The sequence below is a fragment of the Zootoca vivipara genome, chromosome 11, assembly GCF_963506605.1.
Source record: "Zootoca vivipara chromosome 11, rZooViv1.1, whole genome shotgun sequence".
Classification (NCBI taxonomy): domain Eukaryota; kingdom Metazoa; phylum Chordata; class Lepidosauria; order Squamata; family Lacertidae; genus Zootoca; species Zootoca vivipara.
In genome coordinates this window covers 2,810,527-2,834,504 of record NC_083286.1, presented here as the reverse complement: position 1 = coordinate 2,834,504, position 23,978 = coordinate 2,810,527, and the positions used below count along the sequence as shown (strand labels likewise).

The 23,978-nt window shown below is 45.3% G+C and overlaps 1 protein-coding gene across 1 annotated transcript in view; it reads right to left on the bottom strand.

The window, feature by feature from the left end:
* TMC1 (transmembrane channel like 1) overlaps nt 1-23,978 on the bottom strand; it is a 55,412-nt gene that overhangs the window by 15,979 nt on the left and 15,455 nt on the right. The window contains exons 6-11 of the mRNA XM_060280202.1: nt 23,791-23,889; nt 13,487-13,629; nt 9,384-9,528; nt 8,220-8,414; nt 3,046-3,225; nt 604-756 (exon numbers count right to left, since the gene is read on the bottom strand). Coding sequence (XP_060136185.1) covers nt 604-756; nt 3,046-3,225; nt 8,220-8,414; nt 9,384-9,528; nt 13,487-13,629; nt 23,791-23,889 — 915 coding nt within the window. The remainder of the gene's footprint in view (nt 1-603; nt 757-3,045; nt 3,226-8,219; nt 8,415-9,383; nt 9,529-13,486; nt 13,630-23,790; nt 23,890-23,978) is intronic.

Here is a 23,978-nt window from a genome sequence, read left to right as displayed (position 1 = left end):
CCCAGGCTGTGATATCATGACTTGTTTAAGACCATGCAGTCAAGGTTGAGACAGAAATATAGACTAGGCCTCCTCTGGCCAAACCCAATAATCCATCCACAGTAGGGCGTGTCTCCATATATGGGGTTCCCTTAAATTTGTGGTTAGCGTTGCTGCTCCCTGACACTACTTCAATCACAGCTAAGGTAGATCAGGGATTTGGCTGGAGGAGGATGCTTGTACAGTAATTCAAGTCAGGAAGGCTTTCATTTATGATTTAGTGATTTAGTAATGCTGCCAAAACACCAGAGCAGTCTCGTTGCAGACCCCCCAAATTTCGAACCATAGATCCCCCTCTATTAGAGTGAGCTGTGATTTCCCAGAAATATGAGTTCATCCACGTGTATCTCTTGGGGCCAAGACTTGGAAAAGAAAGCAACAAAATATCCTTCCTCCTTCTCTTGACATTTGTAAAGATCCCGGGCTGAAAGTCTGTGAGGCCAGATCACTCCAGTCCAGACACAACAAAGAATGCATTAAGAAGGGATACTCTTATGCGTATCAGCAAGCAAGCATCGTTCAGAAAGCTCTGGGTGTTGTTGTTTTCCCCCAAAATTGCTTTACCTGACCAACCATTGTTTCCCAGCATGGGCCTCTAGGGACATCCGCAAGGCTCACATGTGGGGGAGGGCCAGTGACGTTTTCAGGGAGGGTCCCATTGTACAAGTTGGTTAGCCAAATTGTCATGTTCTGCCTCACAATCTTCTCTTCTTCCAGCTGGGAAAAAGGAGATGTTTTTCAATAGCACAAATCAAATTACACAGAGGCATTCTACAGAGGCTGCAGCGAAGGGTAGGGGGAATGCCTTAGCTACAGACCTGGCTAGAAACCAGAGAGTCCAATGTTTATATCATTATTTATTAAAAAATGTATACCACTTAATATAATAAAAATCTCTATGTGGTTTACATAAAGACAATAACAAATAAAAACAGACAATAATATTTCATAAAAGTCAATTAAAATGGAACACAACTATATATCGAAACCGTGTACAAAACATAATTAAAAACTAAGAGTCAGATTCCAGGAATGTCTGGGTAAACACAGAGGTCTTTAAGAGGCATTTCAAAGTCACTGCTGACTCTGCCTCACAAATCACTCAAGGCAGGGCATTCCTGGGAAGACCCACTTCCATGCTGTTACCAGAAACAGCCAGGGCAATTCACGTCCTGGAATGACCAACTAGATCTCCTTGGAAGCCCTTAAAGATTGGCTTGGTCTTGACCGGAGGAGACAAACCACTAGATATCCTGATCCCAGGTTGTTTAGGGCTTTCGGCTCAGTAGCTAATTAGTGTTAATCATTAGAGATCATTTCTCCAATGAACCCAGCAGGTGGCCTTAAGGAAGCCACTTTTGCTTAGACTGACTTATGGCAGAAATAACAGTATTCACCACAACCTTACAGGGGTGTTGTAAGAACCAATGAGATAATGTGCGTGAAGCATCAACACCAAGGCCATTTTTGGCAGCCCTAGGCAACATTCAAGAAGAAACATCTTAAACGCTTAAAAATATTTTTTTGTCTCATGTCTTGTTAACAGAAGCACATACATCTGTTTGTGTACTAAATTTCTTTTAAAAATTAAATATATTAACTGTGTAATACAGTGGTTTTCAACCAGTGTGCCATAGCACCCTAGGGTGCCCTGAAGGATGGTCAGGGGTGCCACAGACAACACTGGCCTCCGTTCCTCTTTCCTTCCTTCCCTCCCTCCTCTGAAGCCCTCTTGCGCCTCTGCCTCCCAAAGGCTTGCACAGCTGCTTATTGCAGTGGCCCTGGCTGTAAACTCTGCAGACGAATGTTGCCTCGGGGGGGGGGGGCAGCTCAGAGACCAGGGGTGGCAGCAGCCCAGAGGACTCCCAAGGAGAGGGAAGAGGGGAGGAGGCTGAGGGAACACTCCACAAGGGAAGCTGTTGAAAAGGGGCTGAGGGGCTGCCAGCTCTGCAGGCAAGGGGTGGCATAACTGGGCTCCTGAGCCCCATAAGGGAGCCGCAGAAAGAATGTAGTTGCTCAAGGGAACCTTGGACTCAAAAAGGTTGGAAATCTCTGGTGTAGTATACAGTGGAACCTTGGTTTGCGAACACCTCGATTTACGAATTTTCAGTTTACGAACGCCGCGGACCCGTCTAGAACAGATTAATCCACTTTCCATTACTTTCAATGGGAAAGTTCGCTTCAGTTTATGAACGCTTCAGTTTATGAACAGACTTCCGGAACCAATTGTGTTCATAAACCGAGGTACCACTGTATATATAATACACACACACACACACACACACACACACACACTTGCAGCCCAGTTGGTATAAAATATTGGACTGTCCTGATCACTATATAAATGCATTGTGGTGGTGGTGGTGGTTGTTACTGCTACTACCCCCCAAGATATATTATCCCCTGTGGCCTTTCCATTTTAGCCACACAGAAATAGCTAAATACTTTAGAAGGTGGGGAGGTGATTTTCACCAACTGAGCCTTGCCCTTCCTGCTCCCGGTTCCCTGAAAAGGGTGGGAGACCCTCCAGGACAGTGTGGGCAGGTGAACCAGCAAAACCCACCACTCCTTTCCTCCCGTGAGTTTTGGCCCCTTAAACTACACCAGAAGCAGTTTAGTCCTGCTGGCCACATGACCTGGAAAGCTGTCTGCAGACAAATGCCAGCTTCCTCGGCTCAAAAAGCAAGATGACCACCGCACCCCATAGTTGCCTTTGACTGGAGTTAACTGTCCAGGGGTCCTTTACCTTTACCTTTTACCTTTACTGGCAGAAGGGATGCTCTGAATCAAACTCCATGTCCCCAAGCCAGCTAAAGTTGGTCAAGGTTAATTCCAAGGGAAGCTCACTTGTTCTCTTGGTTTCCATTGGACTTATTTGTGACTAACTTAACTGGACTGGGATACAGAAGTATATCTTTGTAACCTTCTGGAGCTCAAGACTTGAAACTGGAACCTTCTTCTAGAAAGCGGCAAATAAACAGGACATGTAAAAATGAGCCAACTCGCCTTGAGATTGATTTCATCCATGAGAGCAATAATAAATGTGTACAGGTTGCCCAGGAAGAGAGCAAAGATGCGCCCCAGCTGCCACCGGAGGGCGATTCGAGGGTGATAGTTTTCCAGAGCACTGATGACGTCAAACACAGTGGGACAGAACATTCCCAGGAGGGACATGACCATGTTTACCTGGGAGAGGGAGGGGAGAAACAAGTTTAAAAGGTTTACCCCTGCTCTAGTACCGTAGTAGCAGTTTTAGTACATAGGCAGCCAACATGGGGCCCTTCAGCACTGATGTTTTGCATCAATTCTCCAACCCCCATCAGCTGCAACCAGCAGGGTCCATGGGCAGACATGATGGGAGTTCCAGTCTACAACCTGAGAGGCATCACTTTAGTACACCTAGTATACAAGGAAAGTGGATCACCAAACCTTGTTTTGTTTTAAAGTAGATTTAAAAGCTTCTTGCATCATTTTCCTTTTTTTTGCAATGTAATTCTCCATACAAACAATGTTTACAAAGATGCACAACATCACAACAAAAGGAATATATTAGTGAAAATAACGTACAAAAATGCACTAAGAGAAAATGCTTGCAAAAATCTGTGCATTAGTCAAAACCACATATTCAGTGAAATTCACAGTAAAATGATTTTTAAAAATCATGATGATTTAAAAAACTGCAAATGCTGCAGTAGATTATAGAATTGAATTTAAGATGGGAGAATGAGAAACTGAGCAGATTGAAATTGACAGATCCTGGCATCCTTGGTCTGCACAGAACAAGAAATGGGACAGTATGTGTGTCCACATACTTATATTCTTTTCAGCACCAGCTAAAGACCTCTTCTTATTTTCCAAGGCTTTTTAGATGTGCACACACTGATATATGGAATTTTAGATCTGCTCTTAGTAATACTGTGTTATACAGTGTGCCTGCTGCCACAAACATACATTTATAATTTGCTTTTTTATTGATTTATATTTTTATGTCTTGTTGTTGTAAGTGCCCCAGAGTGGTATAAAAATAGTGTAAGTAAATAAAAGAATCTGATTTTGTAGTTGTGATTAATAAATTAATAAATGCATTCATGAGGTTGAATCCTGACAAGACAGAAGTACTGTTCTTGGGGGATAGGAGGCGGGCGGGCGTGGAGGACTCCCTGGTCCTGAATGGGGTAACTGTGCCCCTGAAGGACCAGGTGCGCAGCCTGGGAGTCATTTTGGACTCACAGCTGTCCATGGAGGCGCAGGTCAATTCTGTGTCCAGGGCAGCTGTTTATCAGCTCCATCTGGTACGCAGGCTGAGACCCTACCTGCCCGCGGACTGTCTCACCAGAGTAGTGCATGCTCTGGTTATCTCCCGCTTGGACTACTGTAATGCGCTCTACGTGGGGCTACCTTTGAAGGTGACCCAGAAACTGCAATTAATCCAGAATGCGGCAGCTAGACTGGTGACTGGGAGTGGCCGCCGAGACCACATAACACTGGTCCTGAAAGACCTTCATTGGTTCCCAGTACGTTTCCGAGCACAATTCAAAGTGTTGGTGCTGACCTTTAAAGCCCTAAACGGCCTCGGTCCAGTATACCTGAAGGAGAGTCTCCTCCCCCATCGTTCTGCCCGGACACTGAGATCTAGCGCTGAGGGCCTTCTGGCGGTTCCCTCGCTACGAGAAGCTAAGTTACAGGGAACCAGGCAGAGGGCCTTCTCGGTAGTGGCGCCCACCCTGTGGAATGCCTTCCCACCAGAGGTCAAAGAGAATAACAATTACCAGACCTTTAGAAGGCATCTTAAGGCAGCCCTGTTTAGTGAAGCTTTTAATGTTTGATTGATTTCTGTATTTTAATATTTTGTTGGAAGCCGCCCAGAGTGGCTGGGGGAACCCGGCCAGATGGGCGGGGTATAAATAATAAATTATTATTATTATTATTATTATTATTATTATTATTATTATTATTATTATTCCATTCTTCAGACCTCTATTTCCTAGTAGCAACAAACTAGTAACAAGAAAATACAGCTGAGAGAATGATTAACTGCCATCAAAGAGTAACATTTAGCACCAGATTGTGAAGCCTGCAAAATTATCTATATATATATATATAAATGTAAAAAGGACATGTGGGTGTGTTTCCACTTTTCACCAAAACCACTTGACCGATTGAGGTCAAATTTTGACACATCATCACATGCGAATGTCCAAAGGCTATAGGACAGTTTGCTAAGACAGATGTCACATCTGGGCCACGTAAAAACCCCAAAACTCCCTGCTCCAGAATGCACCACTCAGCCAATAGTGCATGCTGGGAAGAAGAACCCAGAAGCAGCCTCTCCGAGGGCAGGGAAAATCATGACGTCACCACCACCCCAACATGCTTTAACTGCGACAACGGCCATTACCCCTCAAAGCCAGACAACGGGAGATACGCCGAGCCCCACAAACGCCGCAACCACCCCACTAGCCAACCCACCACCCCGTCACCACCCCCACAAACCGGACCTCACTGTCCCAACAAAAATCCAACAAGGCAGGCCAGGCCCCACGCCCCACGCTGCCGCCGTCGACACAGCCTGGACTCCACCCCCTACACACCAACCCCACGCTGCTTGCCGACACCAAAAAATGCACCTTCCCATCGCTGACAAAACAACATCAGGCAGGCCAGGACCCTCAGCCTCCACTGCCGCCGCTGCCGCTGCCGCTGCCGCTGCCGCTGCCGCCACCACTTGAAGCAGGACCTCGCCGCCATAGCAGCAACCCCACGGCAGGCCATGACCCGCGCCTGCTGCCGCCGCCGCCGCCATCCAGACATGGCTGCCAAAGCACCAAACCCTCGGCAGGCCAGGACCCGCTCCCGCCGCTAACCCTGCCGCGAGGCAGGCCAAATCCCGAAGGTGCCACCACAGACAAACCACAGGGCAGGCCAGCCCCTGCCACCGCCGACAACCCCAAAACAAAACAGACCCCACCACCACATTAACCCTGTGAGACAAACCACCCCAGGTCCCGTCAACCCCAATAACAAATCCAACGAGGACATCTAAGGTAGGCCACACCCCAAAACACCGACTTCAACACGACACCCATCCCAGGCCCCGTACCCACCATCACCAAAGCCAAAACCCACAAAAAACAACAACACTCTAAACACAACACCAACACTAGCCCCCACAACAACAACAAAAATTCCAATCCACAGAGAAGAAATCACCTAAAACGCAACATCCCAAAACCATTTAACAGACTAAACCGGGAGTAATACCGGTACTGCTAAGTAATAATACCGGTACTGCTAAGTAATTATGGTCAATGCTATGGAGATTTCTCCCCCTTAGATGTGCTGAGAACTTTGGCTTCAATATCATTACTAATGATATTTTAAACCTGATTTTCCATCTCAACTTCACTGTGTGAACTGTTTGGTAACACCAATAAAATCAATGTCATCTCATCATTGCAAAACCATTCTATGTAGTCTGATAGAGAAGAGATCATTATGGGTCTCTTTAGCTTCAAATGAAATGGCAGCTTTATTTTTTTTATATACAATATACTAGATTGTACCTGATTATGTCATACTCAGAGTATGCCTACTGAAATCAATGGACTTCAGTTAGTCAACTAGCTCAAGCCCATTGACTACAATGAGTCAATTCTGAGTATGAGTTAGTCAGGTATAGATAGCTCTTTATGTCTTAACATAGAATTCATTCTGCAAGTCTTATTTCATTTTCTGATTTATTGGAAAAGAACGTGATTTACAATAACAGGAAATATTTTTTTTTAAACTTGTCAGCTATTTTATGATGTGCAACCTAGGCTTTCATGACCATTTTGATACAAGAAGCAATATGTATCTTAATCTTTTTTTATTTGCTATCACAAATCCACTTTAAGAAAGCTACGCATTGTTAGTATCCTTGTAGACTTTGGCAGGCTTCTTGTTCAGCTGTATGGGCATTTCAAGCTACATCAACTACGTAATGTAGTTCCTTAAGGCTGAATCTGCAGTTCCCTTGTCCTCTATTAAGACAAGCTGACTGTGTTTCCTGTTACACTACAGGAATGATGTCAGACTAATATATAAAGTAAAACATGTAACAATGGGAAACGGAGAAGATAAGAGGAAGAGAAGTCTTACACTGCAGGGAAATCTGACTGAATGGAAGCTATCAGACCCAAAGTGATAGTTGGAAAACGGTTCTTCTTCTTTCTTCTTTGCAAGGTAAGAAGAACAAAAGAGCCTCCACAGTTTTAATCCTAGCAGATGTTGCTCTGCTGCTGTAATGATGGCAGGCCAGTTAAAGAGTGAGTAGATCCAATACTGGCCAGGATCCAAATGGGCTTGCATTTGCCCATTAAGTGAAAAGAGTGTTTTTGTAAAGAGCAAACCCTATGTGATGCCATATCATAAACTCCCTCAAGATTTAAGATTCTGTTTTTATGTGTTTTTTATTTATTGCATAGCTCATGTTTTTGTTCTTATGTATAATTCTTATGTATACTTTATGTTCATGTGCTTCTATTAGGTACCACCTGTACTTGGTTGCCTTATTCATAAATCTGAATATTTCACAATCACATAAACTGCTTTTGCCATCCATTATGGGAGGGAGGGAGGAAGTGCAATGCAATTTCTGTACGAAGAGAGAGAGAAGGGGGTAGGAGACGGGGGAGAGAAAGAGATAGCAGAAAAGGGGAGGAGGAAGAAAAGGCAGTGACAGCCAGCCCAATCATTAGGCAGAGTGAGGCGACTGTCTGAAGCAGCCGCTGCTGTGAGACGCAAAGTGATGGCAAGATATTGGAGGACAGAGTTGGATTTGATCTACACACCAAAGCCAGTTTGCTGCTCTGCAGTGGAGGAGAATATGCTGTCCAGTGTTGACACAAGGTCCAACTGCCAGTATGGTTGCTTTTTATATGTGGAAGTAGGAGCGGCTTTCCTCTTGTACTCCACTTCAAGCAGCAAAATGGTGGTGCTGAGAGAGAGAGAGAGGAGAGAGAGAGGAGAGAGAAGCCTCCCTAACCATTGTTCTGGCCTGCCACTAGCATGGAGCCCAGAGTCCAGATGACTCCTGAGGGAACGTGGCTCCCAACAAGGGGGCCAGGCTCCCTTACCCCTGCCCTACATCACCCTGCTCAGTAAAGACAACCCAGAAAACAAAACATGCTGGTACGAACTTCATTCCTCTCCCACCAGCCATAGTTTTCAAGGCCTTCCAAAGCAAATTGTTGGGATCGCCTCACAACAAAGTAGATGAGGTAGCCACTCCCAGCTAGTGTGCAAAAGGCAAAGAAATTAGCGAGAACCCTCAGGAATCGGGTCAAGTGGACATTCTCTTCCTTCCGGCTCTCTTGCTCCTCCACAATCGCTTCCTGTATTTATTAGAAACAAACAAGAAAAACATTCATCAGTATTCACGGTACCAAGAAGTATAATAGCATTCGCCTAAATTAGCCATCGCCGACCAGGTGCCTGACTAAACTCTCATCAGCCCCAGCCAGCAGAATTGTTCAAACCATCTGGGTGTCAACAGGTTGTCCATGAATGAGACTATTTGAAGATCCATCTCTGCCAGTATAAGCCTGACCACTCACTCCATTCAAAAGGGACACGGTCTTCTTCCATGTCCTTTATCCTTCAGAGGCTGGCTGACTGAAACAAGGAACAGGGAATCATGGCTGGGGTAGGAAAGATAGGGATAAATATCCCCTCCAAGATTGCTGCAATCCACATAGCAATTGGTGTCTCACAGGGCTAGAATTAATTTTTAAAAAACAAGAGATGTGGGTCACTTTACACATTATGCATGACTTGTGGCTAACAGCAGCAAGGTGTTTAATGAGATATGTAAGCAAAGAAACTTGCAACCAACTATATTGTGGCACAACTAAACAGGGCTGAAAGCCAAACAGCTCCGGCGTCTGTGTTTGCCAGTTCAGTGGTCAGCTTCCACAGCTGCAGGAATATGCCAGGCCTTCTTTTTCCAGAACTCTTCCTGCAGAATCAGTTTGTGTAGCAGGAATCCAAGAACCACCTTTGTTTACAGGCTGTTGACAAGGATCTTCTCATTCACCGGGCCTCATAGACCTGTTCCAAGGCCTTTCAGTCTCTTTTCCCTCCTTTTTTTTCCAGGAAGGCAACCTCCCCCTCCCTAGGTCAGAGATGCAGCAATCTATCCCAGTATTGTCTACACTGACTGACAGCAGCTCTCCCGGGTTTCAGGCAGGAGACATTTCCAGCCCTATCTGGAGATGCCAGAGATTGAAAGTGGCACTTTCTGTCTGAAAAGACTATATGAACCTCAGTAACGTTCATACCTGAGATCAGACTTTATACATTACCTTAAAGCTAGTTGTTATTGATGCAAATTTGTTATCTGCTGTTTCAGGATTGCCAATCAAGTAATCCCAGCTCGTGAACATTTTCCAGCTGAAGTTAAAACTGTTATCATCTCCACCACCATCGTCATGGGCATTCTTTGCCATTCTGAAAAAAGGGGGGGGGGTATTTTTAACATGCTAAAAACATAATGCGTTGGGGCCTAGAGTTGCTCCTCCCCCATCACAGATGGATCTGGGATTCAGCGAAGTTGCTCCAATGGAAGAAATCGCCCACTCCCACACTGTTCAGGAAGATGATGAGCCCCACCAGAGTGGCATTTCAGAGGGCTGCGAGGGAAAGGAGGACTCCATGAGAATAGTGCCTGCTTCCTCTAGTGCCCGTGGAACTCTACGGATCTCAGCCCTGGATGTATGAATAAGTCCTCAGAAAATCTTAGGAGGGTGGGTTGGGGTAAATATCGCTTTATTTTCTAAGGGCTGTCAACTGATTAAAACATTTTAGTTGATTATTGGTCATCTGGTTCTGACTAATTGTTTACTCAATCAAGTTTAATTAAATTTGCATATTGTCAGAATCTCAATATACAGATACTCCTTTAAGAAACTGAGGAAGTATAACTTACAATTTAACAAACATATGTCACATCATTAAAAAAAGAAGCTTTAATTGCATAATCTGCAGGTTAAACAATTATTAGTTGCAATCCAATGCTCATTTTCTGGAGAGTGATCCACACTGAATAAAGTGGGACCTACGTCTCTATTAAGGAACTTAGGAATCTGCTTTACATCAGAGTGAGCACATCTGGCAAAGGTCTTTCTCATCACCTGCTACCTGATCCACTTAACTAGAGTTGCAAGGGCTGTGGGACTTTTTGCGTGCAAAGCAGAGTCTCTTCCACTGAGCTATGGTCCCTCTGGGATTCATTGGACCGAACAGCATGGCCTGTGGCCCTTCTCTGTGTTTGTTTGCAACACCAAGCAGTGTTGAAATTCACTGAAAATGTGGAGGAGAAAATGGTGCTTTTATGCATGTAACTTTATGCATTGCCACAGTTAGGGATCCTCCAGACTGGTGTATTTTTGTGGGTGTATTCTGCAACACTTTCGTCACACAGTTAATAGCCCGTTCATTGTGGGTTTATTTTGCCTTATTAGTTGTTCTGCCATGATTCCCCAATGCTATAGCACACTAGTGCTGTCCAGAGGGGCAACAGCACAACAAAAGTGGGACAGAAAACCAAACAAACCCGAGAGCATTTATGAAAAGTTAATTTTAGCAGGAAGTTACAGGATATGTGCTGACTCAGAATGAAGCTGTATGGCCACCCACAGATGGAATTGAAAGCATATGACTGCCCACAGAGCATCATGAACACAAATAATCAAGAACGCACAATAAAAAGGATGACTGAGGGGCCCTTAAGAACAGCAGGTAATTCGGTCAAAGAGCTAAAAAATGGACTGACGGAAATATTGATGGCTGATTTGTACTTTGATGATTTCTGTAAATGTCACACCAATTTCATTCTCCCTTCTCTCTCCCCAGTTGTTATGTCTTTCCAGGTACTAGCAGAAAAAAAGAGCCAAGCAAACAAAAAGCTGATGGTTACAGTTGGATTTTGCACTGATCATATTGTTTTCTGTGAAATCACCAACAAGCCAAAGAATATAAGAGGATTTGCTCTTAAGGTTACCTAAATATAGATCAAGATTATCTCATGGCCAGATGGAAATCTAACACATCCAGTGCATGTTCCCCCCAGGGTGTTCCTTTTGTTTTGCCTCCAGGGATTGTGCTGCGAGGCTTTTTTGGTGGTGGGGAGAACCCCACTGGGTGGCTGGCAGCTACTCAGCTATAATTCCCTGGGAGGATTCAGTAGGAAGATTTTTCACAAATACAGGATCAAAGAAATATTTTTAATGGCTCCCTCTTAACTGGGTTAAAACAAAATGGTAACTTCTGAAGTCAAATCTTTTGTACCTTAATCAAGCATACTCTGGAAGTGAAGAGACTAAAATAAATGGCTTTTTCCCACAGGGTTTAGAACAGGGGTGGGCCACATTTTTCAGTCCAAAGGCAGGCAGCATTCTCTTGTGGGGAAGCTTCCGCAAGCTGCAGATTAGTTGTAGTTGGGTTAGAGACAAAGGAGAATGGAGCTACTGGTCTGATTCTCACATTTGCACAGTGGGCTGTATCCTGGCCATGCAGACCATGGAACCAAGAGGAATCTGCCAGAGGCAGATTTAGGGCAACACAACTGGTTCTACTGCACTGCCCAGCCTCAGTGAGGATGGACTCTATGCGTGTCAATGGAAGTGCATGCATTTGGGGCTCCCTCACATGAAGGGAAATCCTGGGCCAATCACGAGTGCTCTTCCCATTGAGAAGCCCTACACATGTAGAGCCCATTTTCACAGAAACATAATGTACGACTGACAGGGTGTGTGGCCAGCCAGTGCGATCCCACTCCCTGAGTCAGTGTGTAAGGGGGGGTTGTGCCCACCTTGATTTGAGCATTAAACAGGCTGTGACATCCTTTAATAAATTACCAGTCAGCTACACTGACTGAGCTTTCCTTCACCCTACCAGGAGGTGCCAGGGTCCGAACCTGGGACCCTTAGCATGCAAAAGATGGGATCATTTGCTATATCCCTTCTTCTTATCATGCCTGTAGTGAACATGGAAACCTGCACCTGCAGCATCTTCTTACAGCTGATATATTTAAACATTCAGGGAAGGTGTCCTAGACTGGGGCACTGAATGCAGCAGGAGGCTGGTGCAAAGAAAGGAGAGGGCCGGCCAGCCCAAGACATTTTGCTGCCTGAGGCAAAGGGCAAGATGGCAACCTACCCCCATTCCATATACCAAAGCTAACCAGATAGGCATTTGAGTCTTAGTTTAACACTGGTAAAGGAATGATATCTTACCAAAGGGCCTGAGAGCAGCAGACTAATTTAGGGAGTGCAGGGCAGTCTGCATGGCACAGAGCAAAGTCCCCTCCCTGTCTCTCAGCATCACCAATGGTTGGGCTGGCCCTGAAACTGGAAGGCAATGGTGGATCCAAGCTCTGTGTGGGATTCTCAAAGAGAAAGCACCAGCAAAGATGAGGCTTTCAAGGCATTTTTATGCCCGTTGCTACTAACTGTGTACTGTTAGTAGCAATGGCCACAAAAACCACTGCAATCTTGCGAACAGCCATTTACAATTTATTCCATATTTGGTTCCTGTTCTCTCCTCCCCACCATCTCCAGCCTGCAAGGCCAGATAAGGAAGAATGATTGTAATTTCTGGATGTTACTTAGCACTATGCTAGATGGAACACTTTACAAAATAAGAAAAGTTGACTGCTCCCTTTGTTACACATTTGTTTCACGCATCTTAGCTGTACAAAAAATGTGGTGCTATTTTAGTTTAGGAACCCTCTGCCAGACTGTGTAATTTGTTCCAAAGTGAGTAATAAAATAAACATTTGCTGTAAAATGTTAAATAACAGTAAAGTAGTTCAGGATTACCTTCTCCACGCACCCCAAACCCTACATTCATTAATCCTGCTGTTGAAGGTGCTGCACCAGGGAAAATGCATTCAATACAATCAAATTCAAGAGAAACATCCTTTCCCTCCCTACACCCCAACCTTCCATTTTACATTGTCATGCAACAACTGGACTTAAGCTGACAATGGGAAATGGTTTAATTTGAATTTGAATTTTTAGAGATTTGGTGGGATCTGTACTAAGAGGGGGGCAGGGTGGAAAGGGAACCTCATCTGGAACTGATTTTATGCATTTAGCTTTTCAGTAAGTGCTAAATTCCAAGAGCATCGAGAATGAGACAAGAAGGAAAGAGTCTGAGTGGTGCAGTGGTTAGTGTATGGGACTAGGGTTGGAGAGTCTCTGCTCAATCTCCACTCAGCAACCTTGAACTAGTCACAATTTCCCAAGCTAACCTACCTCACAAGGTTCTGTGAAACAAGGTACGGACAATCATGCATGCTGCCTCGGGCATCTTGGAAGAATGCAATAAATACTAAAGAGAAATACGGATCAGTCTGTGAATATATACCCCATCCTTTATTTCATTAACATCAGAAGAAACTTACGTGCGGATGACAACCATGAAACTGTAACCGATGGACCCGACTCCCACCAAAAAGTAGGAGAGAGGCAACCGGAACTTCAACCACCCAATTGTTCTCTGGTTATTGTAATAGCCATAGAAGAGGACAGAATACTGTGCAAGACCCTGAAATGTCAACGACAAAGAACAAATTAGATATCTTCCTCTAACTTCAAGCAACAACAGATGCAATATAAGCACAGGGATACTTTTAAACTAAACTAATTTGACTCATGCATTGAGTTGGGGGTCCAAGGGGCTGATACAGAGGAGGAGGGAGGAAAGAGATAAGGGGAAAGAGTGGCGTGTAGAGCTAGTGACTAGATGGCAGCCACCTTCTGCCCAAATCCCCAAACATAACTTCTAGCCAACTCCTGAGGTTGCCATCAAAATAGATTTTGGGGGGGGGGTCAAAACACGCAAGAAATGGTCTCACCTCAAAAAGATAAAACAGAGTTCAGAAAAGGACAAGCAGAATAATCAAGGGGACAAAGCAACTCCCCTATGAGCAGTTTCGGGAAAAGGTAAGAGGTGACATGGATGAAGTCTCAAAGATTATGCTCGGTATGGAGAAAGTAGATAAAGAAAGGCTTTTCTCCCTCTCATATCACTAGAACTCGTGGACACCAAATGAAGCTGAATGTTGGAAGATTAAAAAGCTCTTCTTCGTGCAGAGCAGTTAAATGATGGAACTTGTTCCCACAGGACGCAGTGATGGTCAACCAACATGGATGGCTTTAAAGAATTAGGCAGATCCATGGAGAATAAGTGACTGCTGGCCATGCTGGCCATGCTCTGCCTCTATAGTCAGAGGCCACCATACTTCTGAATACCACTTGCTGGAAAATGCTCAGGTGCTGCTTGTGGGTTTCCCACAAGCATCTGGTTGGCCTCTGTGAGAACAGGATGCTGGACTAGATAAGCCACTGGCCTGATCCAATAGGCTCTCCTTATGTCCTTAAGATGGAGTAGGTTGTACAGCATATTGAACACAGCACAAATGTTCTTCTCATCATCCATCCAGGTGCTTGTGTGAGAAATACACACAACATTTCATATGTGACAGGCAGCAGATGCAGTATTTCCTAAGTGGAGATTAACCTCTGTATTAGAAACCAACATATGCCTGGGAGTTCATTATATGAATCATTCGCTAGATTTTATTCATGCAAGGGATATAACAGATCAACCCTCTTTGAGATGAGGCTATTATTGAGTCATCCAAAATATTGTGATGGAACTTAAGTCGGGTTAAGTGGGGATGCAGCCTGTGAAATAGTATGGACCAGGCCATGCAGGGCTTTATAAATCAAAACCAGGGCTTTGTGTTGTGTTGGAAAAGCAATACCTAAATCTAATAAATGATATACCGCTAGGAAATACTCTGATTTGCTAAATGAAATTACTATTGCTTAAAGATGTCTCTCCAGTGTTACTGCTTTCCAAAATTAAGTAATAGGGTGCAAATGTTTATCGATGGCTGACAAGAAGTAGTGATACAACTGGACAAGCGTTTCTTTGTGTCTCTTAGTTACAACAAACATCTGTCTCTACTGGAGACCACTTCTTGAGGTGGGCCAGATAGCCATAAAGCTTGCAAGTAGCCATAATGAATTCAAATCAGACACCAAGAGTTCAGCATGTGCCCTTGTAATCTGCCAAGGGCCTACGGATCAATTGGAAAGGGTTTTAATTGACTGTGGTAATGCGGAGAGGCTTAGCCTTCATGCATATATTTCCCTTCCCTTCTGCTGTTTTGCTGCTGGTTATTTCTTAAAAGTAAACCATTAGTAGATTAAAATGTCAATAGGCTAACATCCTTCTGTTTCATTTAATCGCAAGCCATGCATTTGATGTATTGCGATGGCCGGGCTGCCCGAGAGGAGTCACAAACTCTGCCTGCTAAACCTCATTTGCAATCTTGGCTGTGGTGAAATTGAAATATTAACACATGACAAGTAAATATGACTAGATTTGTGGTATGACTATCAATCGAGCTGACATTGTCTCTGCTGGGGAATTATGGGGCTCTTGTGTGGTTCAGTCATTTGCAGAACATTGGTGGTGTGTGAAAGAGAAACAATGGTTGCCCAGTATCCTTTGTTCTTTCTATTGTACCACTGTCCTAAATCATTATTACCCTGGGCCCAAAAGGCACACAAAGTTCTGCTTATCTGTCTCAATCTTCCCCCCTCTGCTCTCTTCTGACTGAGCAGGGAACCAAATGTGACCCCTTACATTCAACTTACAGATTTTTAAAAATGCAACTAGCAGGTACTGATAATTCTGGACATCACAGAAGACATGGAGGGGGATTTCACCTTTTCCTTCCCAGCTTGTGCTCCTAAGGAAAATCCCTCCTCTGAAGGAATTTCCACTGACACCAAGGAGGGAAATCTGTATTGACTCCCAATGCAAACAGCAGCTTCAGAGAAGAGATTTTCAGCAGGACTGTAATAAGGGAATAAAGGGTTGCATTTATGCCTGTTGTGACGAGGGATTGATGACTCTTCTATCAATTCCACTTCCCCCAGTTTCTCTTTTTTTTTGAATAATGTTTATTAATTTTTAGAAAAAGAAAACACATACAAAGTATACAACATAAACTCTGTCCCTTCATTTTCCCTCCACCCACAAGCCCACCTCTGCCACCAGTGAGCCCCATGGGTATTGGGGAACAAAGGGGTCCATTTTAAGCTGGGTTTGACCTCCCCCCTCATTCCTCCCCCCTCATCCCCCCCCTGCCACTGAGAGGACAAAGGCGGAGGATCACTGGGGATTGGCTTATCCCCCAGCTATTTCTTCACTGTACTGGAAAAAAGAAAAACAAAGAAAAAAGGAGATAAAAAAAAGCAAAAATATGAAAAGGGGAAAAAAAGGGAAGGGAAAAAAAGGAAAAAGGAAAAATATTAATGGCTTCCACGACTCTCCTCCTCCTGGATTTCCCAACCTCTTTACATAGTTATGGTGGGTTTTCTAATCCAATTCAGAATCTTATTCTTATAATATTAACACAATCCTCCTCCTTCTTCATGCTGTCCCCCTCTGAGCCCCCCCCCCTGCCACTGGGGTAGCCCGAGGAGTCCAGCAGTCAAAAGGTTCCATTTTTGTGTCTGGGTTTCCCTCCACCCTTCCCTCTCCCCTCAAGGCACCCCCTGCCACTGGGTACCAAGAGTAAGAAGGGGGAGACAGGCAGTTTTCCACCCAAACACCTGATCACCAAAATTATTCAAAAACAAACTCTAAGCCTATTTCCTCAGCCATTCTTTTTACTCCCTCCAGAAAGCTCTTAACCTTAAACTATAAAAATCTCTCCTCCCCCCCCCAATGTCCCTCCTCCCAATTGGATCAGCATATCCTTTAACAGGCCAAGATTCCGACACCGTTGTTCATAGACCAAAAACAGTACCTTAAACTAAAATTTTTACCCCACACCAATTCTTTCCCACATCCACTTCCAGACCTCTGCTCCTCCCTCTTTCTGCCTTTCCCTCCCTTCACTAACACCATTCAACATTTCAGTCTCTCCAGGATTTTCACTTCCATCAATCTTCTCTTCACTTTGCTTCTCCTTGTCGGCCTCATCTCTTTGTTCTGATCTTTGTTTTTCATCATCCAACACATATTTTTTATAGTCTGAATCAGTCTCCAAATTGTCCTCAAATTGTTGCTCCTCACACACAATCTCATAATCAAAATTGTCCTCTAAATCTTGCTCTTGCACCTCATTCTCCTTTTCTGTTGGATTGAAACATTGCCTTTCCTTGTAGATATCTTCCCATGTTTGTAGATAACCCAGCACAGCTTCCTGGAAAGCTCGAGAGAATTTTGTTTTCATAGTTCACTTGACCACAGGCAGACCAGAGATAAGGGCAGAAGGGTACTGGAAAATTCCTCTCTACCACGTTTTCGGCTCCATCTTGGCTGTTCTTATCCTTTGTCTTTAACCTCATCAGATTTCAAATTTACAGTCCGCTTAAATCCTTTTAAAACCTTTTGAATCAATTTTTCCAATTCACAGGAATAAAATCGTCTTTCTTAGCCCTTTAACAATTTGACAGCTTTTGACAGCTTTTTGCTGAACCTCAAGGGGCAACGACACCGGGGGGCTGGGGAGGTTTGGAAAAGTCTTTCTTTGTCTCGGGTCCGCAATCTTGAAAGAAGTTTTCCCTTTTCGGCTTGGGAATATTTAATGCGCCTCCCGATTGTCCATTTGGAAGAGATCGGCTTCCGTTACTTTAGAATCTCTTCCTATCTTCAAATTTAAAATTTTTAAGATCCGAATAGAGATTTGACTTACTTTGAAGAAGTCTTTTATTGCCTTTTATTGCCTTTTATTGCCTTGGAAGAATCCGCCGCTTGCAGGCTGAGGACTCGGAGCTTCACTTCAAGGAGGTAAGATGAAACCCAAAAATGGCTCCCGCGACTCCACTCCGCTGGCTCTCGATTGCTCTACTGAGCTCTCGGGCAGCAGAGGATTCGCGTTCGGAGCAAACAGCTGGGCACTATGTCACCGGGACTCTCTACCCGGTGTTTTTTCGGGGAGTCCGCTCGCTCTGCGGACTTCCCCCCCCTCCACGAAGCCAGGGACTTCAGAGCACGAAGTCCCTGCGTCCAACTTCACCAGCGCGACGAATCGCTTTTTCCCCATTTTAAATTCAGTTCCACACATATCTGCACTGATTTGCAATTTTTTTTAAAAAAAATCTTTATAAATATTTGTCCACATTTTAGTGCAAAGGACTTTCATTTTGGAATAATGACAAAGCAATGTTCACAGCTTCAAATATTAACATATGAAAATCAAATATCAACAATAGAAAGTTAGCATTAAAACAGAAGAGTATAAAGTCATATAAAAGCACAAAGGCAGTAGTAATACATCAAATCAGAGTTCAATTAAATTATAGTATTTATAATTTAATTAATTATAATATTTATAATTTAATTAATTATAAACGATGCTGACGCCGAACCCCTACACATATCACGAAAAACAGGAACATTGGCAATCCACCACACCCAACTCCCCATCCCACCCACCTCTTTCCCCCTTCCTCCTAATGTCTCAACAAGTAAAATTGATGTGTAAAAATGATGCATGAGACACTGCACTACCTTTGTAACCCAAGAAAATCCTTAATAAAAATAATTAAATGAAGAAGCAGCATGAAATACAGTGTGCAGGAGCCACTATTGCCGGGGGGGTGGGGGGACAGATGAATAAAATAATGTATGCATAGATCTTCCCATCACAGATTTGATCTTAAACCATGGTTCTCTGCCCATATGGTGTTCTTGCTGGTGTGTGTCTTCAATTAATATCTGCTTAATGTGCAATTAGGTGCCAATTTTGATGAAACATTTTTACTCCACAGAGGAACAGATGTGACCAAGATTACATCAGAATGTGAATTTTACATGGCAGATCTGTAAACAGATTATTACATTCCTGCCAGAGCTCCTGCTGCCAAATCTCTCCTGCAATATGGATGTTTCATTTTGACACAACATTTTTCAGGTAGTACAGTATATGCTTCCCTCCACTGAAGGAAAACACTATATGGAAGAAAATTGGCTGTCAAGGCTTTGGCTGTTTCCTGGGCATTGCAGCTAAGTTCAATATTTGTAATCATGAAGAATAGATGAGAGAATTTCCTTCCATGTTCTGCTCTGTTCTTGTCCCTCCCTTTTTTCTGCTTGTGTTTCTTTCCTCCTGAATTTGTTCAGTGAAGAAAATGTCTACAGGTTGCTTTCACTGGGTATTGCCTAAGCATGATTAAGACTAGATCATTCACATTGTGTGGTTTTACATGGTGCTGCTGTGAACAAAACCAAAGGGGCCTGCATTCTCTTCATCTGCCAACAAAGGCAAACACCAAGGAACCAACTGGGTAGTTTCCCCCACCCTTCAGTTAAGGCAGATTGCAGCAAGTATTTACTGTAGTATTTACTGGAATTGCAATTGCCTGTGTCCCATAGGAAACGGCTCCCCCACAGCACTTTAAACTACTGCGAGAGGTTCCCACGGTAATTTAACATGCACTATCAAGTCACTCACTGTAAATCCAACAGTTGCTCTGCTGCAAACAATGTCCTTGATCCCAAAGGGTAGAAAAGGCAGTGAAACAAATGGCTAGGAGCCCATTTCTTCACTGTCTTCACTTATCTTTCTTTAACTATCTTGCTGTTGCCTGTTTGCCGGTTTGTTATCTCATAAGCACAAAAGGCCAAATGAATCCCACGGGGCAGTGCCAGGGAAGCAAATCCACCTATAGTACTTTTTATACCTCCTGAAATTGGCCAGTGATGGCTCAACATGATGGCCTTTGGGGATCTATTATATATGGCATGTAAACTTAATAAATATAAAGCAAAACGATCATTTTTCAGCTGCATGTTGCTCACTTTTAACTTACTGTACATGACAGAAATCCCAGTGACAAGTCAACGTAAGAGCTTATTTTATGACATCAGAAAGTCCCACTGTGTTATGTATTAGTGTATATAGTTTTTCATCAGGTCCTTGACAGTTGTTTTAGGAGGGAACTTTGAATTATGTTTGATACATTGTTTGAGCCAGCCTCTATAAAAGCAGGCCAGCTCGGCAATGCTGTTCTGTTCTGTTCTGGCTTCCGAATAAAGAGCTTCTTGGAGAATCGCTGTGTCGTCTGCCCACTATTTAATAATGGCGACGAGGATGGGATGGATGAACATCAGAGCACAGCCAGATTCGGACGCTCACCGAGCGGAATCACTGAGCGGAATCACTGAGCGGAATCACTGAGCAGAACCAATTCAGAGCTGACCGTTCCGGCTAGAGCACTGTGTTCCATCCATCGCCCTCCACGTCGGCATCGGAATCATGGCTCTGAATCATGGGACGCTTACCTCACTCGGTTTGCCTGCTATCTCCAAGCAAATGAGCTGACAGTGGTGTCTGCAGAACGGAAGCAGGGTCTTTTCCTGTCTTTGTGGCTCCGAGGTCTTCAAGACAGCCCGGGCCTTGGTCGCGCCTCTAGCTGTTGAGGCAACACCGTGGGACATGCTCAAAGAGAAGCTCCGTAACCACTATGCGCCCAAGCCGTCCAAAATTGCTGCCCGTCATGCGTTCTACCACCGAGATCAGGCAGAGGGTGAGTCGATCAACAACTACATCGCCGCACTTCGAAAGGCCACCCTGCACTGCCAGTTCCGAGACTTAGAAGACGCCCTGATGGATCGAATTGTCTGTGGAGTCCGGGACAACCGTCTACAACGGCGCCTCCTCATCATGCCAGACCTCACGCTGCAGAAGGCCATTGAGGAGGCAGCAGCCTCAGAAGCTGCTGAACTCTACGCTCAGGAGATCTGCAAGGCCAGCAGCCCACATCCTGCAAAGAAGACAATCCCCGTGCACCACGAGGAAGCCAGCAGCGACGAGGCACCCTCCAGCGAAGATGATGACGTGCACCAGACAAAGCAGGAGCGCAGGAAATTCAAACAGAGGTCCAAGGTCCAATTAGAATGGTGCCGGTTGTGGAGGCAACCATCCCCGTGTCAAGTGTCGGTTCAGAGACGCCATCTGTCGGCACTGCTCCAGAAGAGATCACTTCGCAAAGGTCTGCTGATCAGCTCCATCCGAGACACCCCCATCACCGTCTCATAAGTCCAAGGATTCACCCTGGTCTGACAAGGAAAGCTGTTTCGCCCTCACCAACTGCCGCTGCTCATCCGGAACCACGATTGGCCAAACCGACTCACCTATGCAACCCATGCTACACGTCTCCATGCTCATTGAAGGAGCTCCATACGACATGGAGATCGACACCGGGTCTGCCATGTCCATTGTGTCCTGGAGCACCATCAAAAGACTTGTGCCCAAGCTGTCCAAGAGGCAACTCAACCTACACTGCATACACCTGAGGGACTACCAGGGAAACGACATCCCTTGGTAGGCGTTGGCCGGTTCCGGGTCACTTTCAAGAACTTTTCGGGCCAGCTCCGACTGGTGGTGGTTGAAGGTCAGCGGCCAAGCCTCCTAGGGCTAGACTGGTTTGATGCCCTCAGCCTGAAAGTCACCGACATCAACTGCATCTCTGATGCAGAGACTGAGGGCCTAATCAAAGACTTTGCCGAGGTTTTTGATGGCACTTTGGGACAATATACAGGCATGCCCATCTCCTTTAGCCTTGATCTGCAAGTCACCCCCATCAAGCTAAAGCCACGCCGGGTTCCGTTTGCTCTCAAGGCTAAGGTGGACGAACAACTGGACAAGCTCATCGCACAAGGCGTTTTGGAGCCAGTTGACCACGCCAAGTGGGAGACCTCGATTGTCACGCCTGTCAAGCTGGACGGATCGGTGAGAATATGTGCAGACTACAAGTGCACGATCAACAAGGCACATCAGCAGCACGCTTATCCAGTTCCCGTCGTCCACAAGGTCGGGGATGGCCACAAGGTCCCTTCGCCTCAGATCTCCAGCCGTTTGTGACCAGACAACACGAGCTCTCAGCTCATCGTGGCTGCCTATTGTGGTGGGACCGAGTCGTGATTCCTCAAAAGCTCCACCAACGCGTCCTCGAGGCTCCGCACGTCAGACACCCGGTAATCGTCAAAATGAAGGCGTTGGCTCAGTGTTACGTCTGGTGGCCGAACATGGATGATGCCGTCACTGCATGGATTGCCGCCTGTCAAAAGTGCCAAGAGTCGAGACCTGCACCGCCGGCAGCTAAAGGACACACTTGGGAGACGCCCAAGGCACCCTGGTCAAGGGTACACATCGATCTCGCCAGCACTTTCCACGGACGAACCTTTATGGTGGTGGTCGACGCCTACTCCAAGTGGCTGGAGGTGGCCCTGATGACATCCACCACTTCCGAGGCCATCATCTGGGTGCTGCGGGGCCTGTTTGCAACCCATGGGTGTCCTGATGTTCTCATCTCAGACAACGGACCACAGTTCACCTCAGGTATGTTTGAACGGTACCTCCTGGGACTGGGCATCTGACACGCGCTGACAGCACCATTTCACCCTGCCAGCAATGGGCAGGCAGAAATAATGGTGTGATCGGGAAAAGAGGCGCTTGCGCGCCTGAACCAGGGGGACTGGCATGAGCGGGTCACTGAGTACTTGCTCATGCAGCACATCATCCCTCATGTGGCCACAGGGCGGAGTCCGGCCGAACTGCTGATGGGCCGCCGCCTTCGATCTCCACTCGATCGACTACACCCAGACTTTGGTGTGGCTGAACCCCTGGGCTGTGTCAACGCACCATGGTCTTTCATTCCGGGGGATCAGATTTTTGCCCAGAACTTTGTGGGAGACATTCTTTGTGTGCCGGCCACAGTAGTGGGAGTCACTGGACCTTGCTCATACCAGGTGGCACTCAAAGACGGGTGCTTATGGTGCCGACACATTGACCAGCTGAGGCGCAGGGTTGGGAATTTGGACACTGCCACAGTGCCCCCAACTGCACCCCCAGCTCCAGAGCAAACTCTAACAGAAGGCGAGGCTCAATCTACACCTCCCTCACAAGCTGTGGACGTGGATCCTAGCCAAGCCTCGTCAGAGGTTCAACATGGCCCTCTAGAGTCTAGGGCCACTGCTGTGCCTGACCATCTGCCGAGTCCGCACGTGGCAGTTTCTTCGGCATTCACGGAGACAGGAAACTTGGGCTCACCGCCACCATCAGTGGCGCCACAGTCTCAGCAGGAATCGGCCAACCCCCTGGACACTGGTACTGGCCCTCGGCGTTCCACCAGGGTCACCAAGCGGCCATCCTACTTACGGGACTATGTTAGTAATTGCATTTGAAACGTTGCATTGTAAATAGAAGCTATGTACCTTGAAACCGTTATGCTCTTGTACCTAATTGAAACCATTACGAATGTAACTAATGCCTTTTCTCAGTGGGGAGGGGTGTTATGTATTAGTGTATATAGTTTTTCATCAGGTCCTTGACAGTTGTTTTAGGAGGGAACTTTGAATTATGTTTGATACATTGTATGAGTCAGCCTCTATAAAAGCAGGCCAGCTTGGCAATGCAGTTCTGTTCTGGCTTCTGAATAAAGAGCTTCTTGAAGAATTGCTGTGTCGTCTACCCACTATTTAATACACTGGATCTTGGGTGCCACATTTGATCCTATTTCCCCAAAACAATTTGAATTGATATCTTTTCATTTTTACCTACTTAAATTACATATCCCAAATTGGTAGTCTTGCCCAATGAACTGCTGAGAGAAAACAACATTTCACACAATCAAAACACAAAGCCTAGGGAATGGTTTTTGCAAAGTGCACACTTACACTGAAATCCCACAGAGTGGCAAAGTTCTGTGCCGTCGCTTCCTCTGCTCTGGGCACAGTTTTTCTAGGTAAGCTTCCATATGGTTTCCCCATCAATGCCTGTTTCCACACGTAGGTCAGTCAGAGTGTGGAAATTGTAAACACAACCAAAACAAAGAAAGAAATCAGCATGAACAAAACACTGGGGA